The 8,038-nt window shown below is 47.0% G+C and overlaps 1 protein-coding gene and 1 pseudogene across 1 annotated transcript in view; one reads left to right on the forward strand and one right to left on the reverse strand.

The window, feature by feature from the left end:
- patj (PATJ crumbs cell polarity complex component) overlaps positions 1 to 2,347 on the reverse strand; it is a 36,954-nt gene extending 34,607 nt beyond the window's left edge. The window contains exons 1-3 of the mRNA XM_056604101.1: positions 2,082 to 2,347; positions 537 to 1,350; positions 88 to 147 (exon numbers count right to left, since the gene is read on the reverse strand). Coding sequence (XP_056460076.1) covers positions 88 to 147; positions 537 to 1,350; positions 2,082 to 2,347 — 1,140 coding nt within the window. The remainder of the gene's footprint in view (positions 1 to 87; positions 148 to 536; positions 1,351 to 2,081) is intronic.
- Positions 2,348 to 4,054: 1,707 nt separating this feature from the next.
- Positions 4,055 to 5,948, forward strand: LOC130393412 (circadian locomoter output cycles protein kaput-like; annotated as a pseudogene).
- The last annotated feature ends 2,090 nt before the right edge of the window (positions 5,949 to 8,038 follow it).

Raw genomic sequence — 8,038 nt, forward strand, 5'->3', positions numbered from 1 at the left:
GGTTGTGGGAGGATTTGGTGCTGAGGTAAATCTGGGTGCCGTCGGCGTAGCAGTGGAAGTCCATGGAGAAATGGCGGAGTAACTGACCAAGGGGGAGGAGGTAGATGATGAAGAGGAGGGGGCCAAGTACAGAACCTTGGGGAACACCTTGTGTGACGGTGGAGTTAGGAGTAGGAGTGAAGCCAGCTAAGTGCAGTTCCTTCGATTCCGAGGTTGCTGAGTCTGGTGAGCAGGATGGTGTGGTTTACAGTATCGAAGGCTGCACTCAGGTCAAGGAGGATGAGGAAGTTGAGGGAACCAGAGTCGGCAGAGATGAGGAGGTCATTGAGGACTTTGAGGAGAGCGGTTTCTGTGCTGTGGAGGGGGCGGAAGCCAGATTGGAGGGATTCAAAAAGGTTATTGGCGTGGAGATGGGATTGGAGTTGTGTGGTGACGATGCGTTCAAGGGTTTTGGAGAGGAAGGAGAGGTTGGAGATTGGGCGGTAGTTACTGAGGGAGGAGGGGTCGAGACCAGGTTTCTTGAGGGTGGGGGTGACAGCAGCAGATTTGAAGGCAGAGGGGACAATTCCATGGGACAGTGAGGAGTTGAAGAGCTTAGTGAGGTAAGGGCAGAGAACGGGGAGGCAGGACTTGAGCAGGGGAGTGGGGAGGGGATCGAGGGAGCAGGTAGTAGGTTTGGAGGAGCCTATAAGTTTGGAGAGTGCAGGAGGGGTAATCAGGTCAAAGTGGGTGAGACGGCAATGGGGAGGAGGTGTTGGGAGGTCCAGAGAGATGGGTAGGGGAGAGGCCATTGAGTGTGCAGGGGGGTTATGTACAGGGAATAGTGAATGGTTGATTGCAGTGATTTTGTCGGCGAAGAACTGGAGGAATGAGTTGCAGAGATCTGGGGTGGAGGTGGAGAGGGTGCTGGTCCGCGGTTTGAGGAGGTTGCTCACTGTGGAGAAGAGGGTTCTGGGGTTTTGACAGGGGTCAGAAAAGATGGCGGAGAGGTATGCAGACTTGGCGGCGGTGAGGGCGTCTTTGTAGGCAGTGAGGTGGAGTTTGTAGGCTTGATGGTGGACTGTGAGTGAGGTTTTTTTGGAGAGTCGTTCGAGTTGGCGGCCGGTTTGTTTCAATTTGCGGAGTGCAGGTGTGAACCAGGGTGAGGAGGTATTAAAGGAGACAGTTTTGGTTTTGAGGGGGGCCAGGGTGTTGAGGGAGGAAGACAGGGTAGCATTAAGGTGGTTTGTGAGCTCATCAGGTGAGATGAGGGTTGAGTCCAGGGGGAGGGTGGAGGAGAGCAGGTCAGAGAGATGGTGGGGGTCAATGGATTTTAGGTTACGGAAGGTGATTTCTCTAAGGGGGCGGGGGCTGGAGATGGGGGAGAGAATGGAGAACCGTAAAAGGTTGTGATCAGAGAGGGGAAAGGGGCATGGCCGGAGGTCAAGTACAGGGAGATTAATGGAGCAGACAAGGTCAAGGATGTGTCCTTTGTCATGGGTGGGGAAGGTGACATGTTGGGCGAGAGAGAAATTTTCCAATAAAATGGTGAATTCAAATGAGAGCTTGCAAGTGGGGGAGTCCATGTGGATATTAAAATCACCAAGTAACAGCAGACGTGGAGAGAGGGTTGATGCTAGTGTGGGGAGTTCAGTGAGGTCAGAGAGGAATGAGGGATTAGGTTTGGGTGGCCGGTAGATGAGGATAACTGTTGTGGCGGAGGGGGCTTTAAAAGCAATGAATTCAAAGGATGATATTACTAAAGGGAGGGTGAGTTCTTTAATCAAATAGGTCTCTTTATGTATGACGGCGAGACCACCTCCACGGCGAGAGGGGCGGGGTTTGGCGATGTAGCTGAAACCAGGGGGAGATGCTTGGTTGAGGGAGAAAAATTGATTGGGTTGTTGCCAGGTTTCAGTAAGTAGAAGGAGGTCGAGGTTATTATCAAGGATGAGTTCATGTATGATGGGGGCTTTATTGGTGAGTGAACGAGTGTTGAGGAGGGCAAAGTTGACACAGCCGGAGAGGGGTGGGATCGGGGCAGGTTGGAGAGGTCTGAGGTTAGTCAGGATAGCTGTGCGGGAGGACAGAGGGGAGCTCACCTGCCGGGTGAGCTGCTGCCTAACGGCAGCGTTGAAAGGTCCGGAAGCAGCTGAGTCCTGATGACGTGGTAGGGGCGTGACGGAGCGTGCAGTTGACCGGGTGAATGGGACGCAGAGACCGTGCTGGGACAAAACAAATCAACGGCGGGAGCTCCTGTGGATGTAACGCGACGACGTAGGAGTCCAAGTTGTTTGATGACTGAGATGGATGATGGGAGGGGGTAGTTGAACATACCAAACAGCTGTGCAGGCGAATAGGTGAGCATGATGCTGCCGGGCGAAGGGAGCAACAGCTCAGCGATAGCGGCTAGCCGCGGGCCCGGTGCACAGAGATGGATGACAGCAGTGTAGACCAGGATTACCCACGGCAAGACAGGAGGAGATGGACCAGGGAAAAGACTGACTGTGGGGAGACCATACAAAGTGAGGAGGATCGATGTGATCAGGTCTGACCGACGGAGCAGCCTAGCGTCAGCCGCCACTCGATAGATGAGAGAGGGGGGACCCACTAGCAGGGATCGGGAGGCGAGTGGCTGAAAGTTGTCCGGCAAGGCGATATAGGTTGTTGTTGGAACCAGATGGCTCTTTTCCCGGTGAGGCAATATTGACAGTTGGAAGACGTCAGAAAAAGCTAGATGTCTAACTACCCAGCTAACAACGTCGGTGAGGCTAAAAATCAATGTCCCGAAAAACTGGAAGGGCTCGTGACAATAGCTTGTTAAAAATGAAAAAATAAAAGTGAAAAAAAAGCACAGGAAAACTATTATCAGTCACAAAAATCGAAAAAAGTCGTGATCAGAGAAGCGGCGAACAAACAACGCCAGCGTCCTCTCTGGTAGCCATCTTTAGCCGAGTGGATCGCAGAGTGGGTCGTACGAGCATCGTACAGTTTTCACACCGTTTCCCGAAAGCATCTTTGGTAACGAACGTCTTGAAAACGCTCGTAGCTAACGAGTGCTCCAGGGTACTCGTAGGACGCTAAGAGCCTCGTTAGCCTACTATAGCCTCAGTGGCGTAACCAGCGGACATTCCTAGTATTGGATGCGTTTTATTATAACACATTGGTAATGGTGGATCACGTGCGTCTGAGCCTAATGTGGGCCATTATGTTCTTAGTTTGAGAGAGACAGTCCAGGAAATGTTTGAGCAGGCAGGGCACTTAAAATGTGTGAGAGAAAGTTTGGGGGATTTGTGCAGACTGACATAGGCTACTCATAAAACGTAGCCTAAAATAATGTAAAAAAAAATACAATAAAAAAATAATAAAAATATTAATTATAAAAATATTTAAAAAAATGCAAAGGAGCAGGCAAAAGGCTGGGATATGGTGGGGATTGGTCACGTTGACGGGAATGTTTAGCGACATGTGGGAGGGTGGAGGGGGTTAAAAAAAAGTCTCAATCACTCTTCGACGTGCATGAAAACCAGCCGCGTAGTTATGAGGGAGGCCGTCCTCACACCGATCTTCCTCGTCGTCATCGTCCTCCATTACCTCCGGTTCAACCAAAGCTACTCCAGCCTTAGCTGCAATGTTGTGCAACATAACTGTCACACATATCACAGTGCATGACTTGGCCGGCGAAAACTGGAGCCCTCCGCTGGACTTGTGAAGGCATCTAAAGCGCAACTTCCACCTCCCGATCGTGCGCTCAGGATTAGGACTGATATATATGTCGGCCTAGGCTTAATCAATTGTGTTTTAATATCTTTAGCATTCATATTATTGCAATCTATTCTTTTCGTAGGCTACTCTGCGGTTGGCCTTGATGGGGAGATATTCTAACCCTTTTTAACCCCATTTTCCTCCGACATTCCTGCGTCTCCCCCTGCGTCATAGCCCGTTTCAGCACCATGTCAGTGGACAGGTACAATCCTACGATCGTCGTGAGTGCAGCGAATGCGCGTTCACGTTAAGAGGAGTTTCGGGAAACGCTCCAAAGAAATCGATATCGGGAAACGGGGCCCAGCACTCTATGAGCTCCCAGGCCACAGAACTCAACATGGCTCCATCCATGGCGTCACAACCAAAACAACAACAGCAACAACAAAAACATCAACAGCAGCAGCAACAACAACAGCATAATCAACAACAGCGACACCAGATACAGCCTAGTGGCCAAGTAATGAACTCAATGGTGCAATCCGTGCATACGTGATAATAAACACAGCAGGCTCCACATAGACTACTCCCCCCCCCCCCCCCCCCCCCCAGACCTCCTCAACGAGGGCATAGCCAGGAGTAGAATCTCTTCCTGCTAGCCGTCATGAACCACAATATTTGCGGGCAAATTATCCCTCAGTGAAGTGGAATCCCCTGCGTCAAACGCCTTCCTGTAATGACTGCACTCTAGTGGCACATCATGTTCCACAAGCCGCATCAAATACAATTACAACACTGGCCTGGAGGGCACTTTTGAATCAAAGTGCTGGAGAATAAAAATAAAGGAAAGGGTGTAATTTTAGCACATGGGAACTCAAAGCACATTATTTGTGTGTCACTGTGTCTGTGTGCGTTCATGTGGGTGTGTTTGCTGTGCGTTTGCGTGTGCGTGTGTGCTTTTGCGCGTTTGTTCGTATGTGTGTGCCCCCAGCAGGCTCTGGTTTAGTTTCCCCAGCAGCAGGACCCTGTGCAGCAGGAGCCCATGCAGCACCTGAAGGATCAGCTGGAGTAGCAGACACGCTTGACCAAGGCCAACATCCAGTGCCAGCAGGACGAGCTGTTGCAGATCCAAGACGAGCTACAGAAAGTGCAGGGCCAGAACATCCAGGTGAGACCCATCCGCCACTGAACACCAGGCAGCCTTTTCCTGTTCGTTAAAGAGATCACTGTGTGATGTTCTCTGAGGTTGTGTCTCTTCACAATAGTGAGGACATGAGGGTCAATGAGCTCTTTGTTAACAAGTTTAACTCTTCCGGAAGATAAAGCCCAAACAAAAATGTATTTACAGTTTGTTGCATCAAAATACGATCTGTCTGGGCTTGGTGTTACATTTTAGAGTTTTATATATACATGAGCTGTTGTACATCTAACATCAAAAGCATTAAACATAACATATAAATGATCATCAAATAAAAATAAATGAAGATATATATCAGCATATATCTTACTATTTCTTAAGGCTGGCTTTATTTAAGCCTCACTGTGGGTATTACAATGCGCAATCACAAGAGCAGAGGCTATCTTGAGCCCAGCAGTCTCCATGCTATCTTCTATCTGTGGTGATTGATGTTGATGTTGTGTTTGTTGTGGTAGATGGGGCAGTTCCTGTTGCAGGGACCAGGGGGACTGATCTGGGCGGCGTACAGATCATCCGGGGCGGCTCCGTACAGGCAAGCAGCGCTCTAAGCCTGCAGGGCCAGATGGTGTCTACAGCGAGCCTACAGAGCAGCATACAGTCGCAACACGCCATCCAATAGCAGGCCCAGCCCCAGCAAAGCCTCATGCGAGAGCAGAACACAGTCTTTTTTTTCTTTTTTGTAAAGCCCTTAATCACAGTTACAGTCTGAAACTGCTTCACAGGCCATATTACATATATTACATTAAAGTTTATATTCTATTCTAAATACATGGCAACCTCCAACCCTAAGCTCTCTAAAGAGCCAGGACGAATTGCAATTATTATACAGGAAGAAATAATTTAGATAATACATGCATGCAATTTTGCATAATAACTACATGCAAAGATAGAAAATCACCAGTGTGTTGGTACAAATGCAACATTGTAGCTTAATTAAAAACCACATGATGGCTTATGTGACATTTATGTTAAGAATATGGGCTCTGCTCTTACCATCATAGGCATTATTCCCACCTCAGCATCTTTGATTATATATATTATAACTCATATTGATTGCTGAATTGAGTCCCAGGACCAGTGATGGGCAGTAACGCGTTAGAAATAACGCGTTACTGTACTCCCATTACTTTTTTCAAATAACGAGTAAAGTAAAGTAAGGGATTACAATTGCAAAAATAGTAACTCGATTACTTTTACTTTCCTGCAAGCAGCCTGCGTTACTGCGTTACTAAACCGTGATTTATTTTTGCCAATTGCCATAGACGGTAAAAGAATTTGGGATTTTTCCGTATTTGTTTTGTGAGACTGTCTCGTGGCAATGACGTAGCCTATAGCGGCGTGACCGTGACGTCTAGAAGTAAACAACAGACACGTGTGTGCAAGACAAGGCGTGCGGGAGAGAGAGCGAACATGGAGCATTTAATCAATGGAAATTCCGACATTACTTTGAGTTTGACTCAGTAAAAGATATAAAAAACATAAACGTCCGCTGTACACTCTGCGTGGGAAGAAAGATTTTATCTACAGCGAAAAATTCCACCTCAAATCTGAGCAAGCACCTAGCAACCCGGCACAAGAATGTGAAACTCACTGAAACACCCCGATATCCCGACATGACCGCTGCAGCAACAGAGGGACCCTCTCCTGCTAAACAGGTGAAAATAGACTTAAGAGCGTCAGCGACAGGAGTCACAGGACTTAGTGCCGCTGAACTGAAGAAGCTTGTCGCTGGCTATATTGTTGAGGACATGTTGCCCATTTCCACTGTAGACTCTGAATCATTCCGACGCATCGTAGAAAAAAATCCAACCAAAAGCGGTGTCAAGCTGCCGCAGAGAAAGTCATTCGCAGGATACCTTGAGAGAGAATACGACATAATGGAAGGTAATTTGAAGGCTGAACTCGGAGATGTAGACTTTGTTTCCACTACTGCTGACATTTGGACGAAGAATAATAAAAGTTTTATGGGAGTGACGGTTCACTGGATTAATTCCACTTTACAGCGCAACAAGGCCGCGCTAGCATGTAAGAGAATTAGAGGCAGGCACACCTATGATGTAATTGGAGCAGAGATCGAAGAAATTCATTCATCATATGGACTGCATAGCAAAGTTGTTGCCACTGTAACGGATAATGCATCAAATTTTGCCAAAGCATTCAGAGTATGTCAGCCCTGTAATTTGGATTCTGAATCTGAAAATGATGAAGCAGGTGATGATGACGAGGAACCGACTTTTACAGATGTCATAGAAGTTATTTCATCTGGCGATGGACAGTTTAGCCTCCCTCCACACTACAGATGTGCATCACACACAATTAATCTGATTTCAACAAGCGATGTTGACAAACATCTAAATTCCTGTGCAGACCCCAAGGCTGTAAATAGGAGTAGTATTGCAAAATGCACCGCTCTCTGGACGAAAGCAAGTCGATCAACATTAGCCTCTGAACAGGTGGAGGAAGTCAGCCGCAGGAAGCTAATGGTACCAACATCCGTAAGGTGGAATTCCCTGTATGAGGCCATTTCCAGAATCATCACAATTCCAATGAACGAGCTGAATCCCCTGTGTGTAAAACTGGGAATCAAGTGCCTTAATGAAAGGGAGTACCTATTTTTGCAAGAATACTGCACTGTGATGAAGCCCTTGACAGTAGCACTCGACATCTTACAAGGGGATGAGTGCACCTATGGGACTTTACTACCAACGCTCACAAGCCTGATGTCAAAGACACTTGCCCTGAAAGATGACCTCTCCAAAATGACAGCCAGCCTTCCAGATGCCATTGTAAAGGTAAGATTATTGTTTGGTTTTGTTAAATTTATTATACCATTCATGGTGGGCAGATGTTACGCTTTGTTTGTTTTAAGCAGTGAGTACTATTACTAAAATTATAAAAGTTCAATATCAGGGATATATTAGTCATAACATCAACAGAAGATTAAAATAAAAGGGTCAAAATAACCTCAACGATAATTAAATCTCATACAGTATTGATAGGGCATGAGATGGTTTAGGTCAGTTAAGATCACAGAATAATTAAAATAGCAGATTATATAGAAAAATAAATATATTCTTATTTATATTGTATTGTATTTTACAGGCCATCAAGATTCGTTTTGATCCTGTACTGCATAGCCAAGAGGGACTTCTTGCAGCG

The sequence above is a fragment of the Gadus chalcogrammus genome, chromosome 12 (assembly GCF_026213295.1).
Source record: "Gadus chalcogrammus isolate NIFS_2021 chromosome 12, NIFS_Gcha_1.0, whole genome shotgun sequence".
Taxonomy (NCBI): domain Eukaryota; kingdom Metazoa; phylum Chordata; class Actinopteri; order Gadiformes; family Gadidae; genus Gadus; species Gadus chalcogrammus.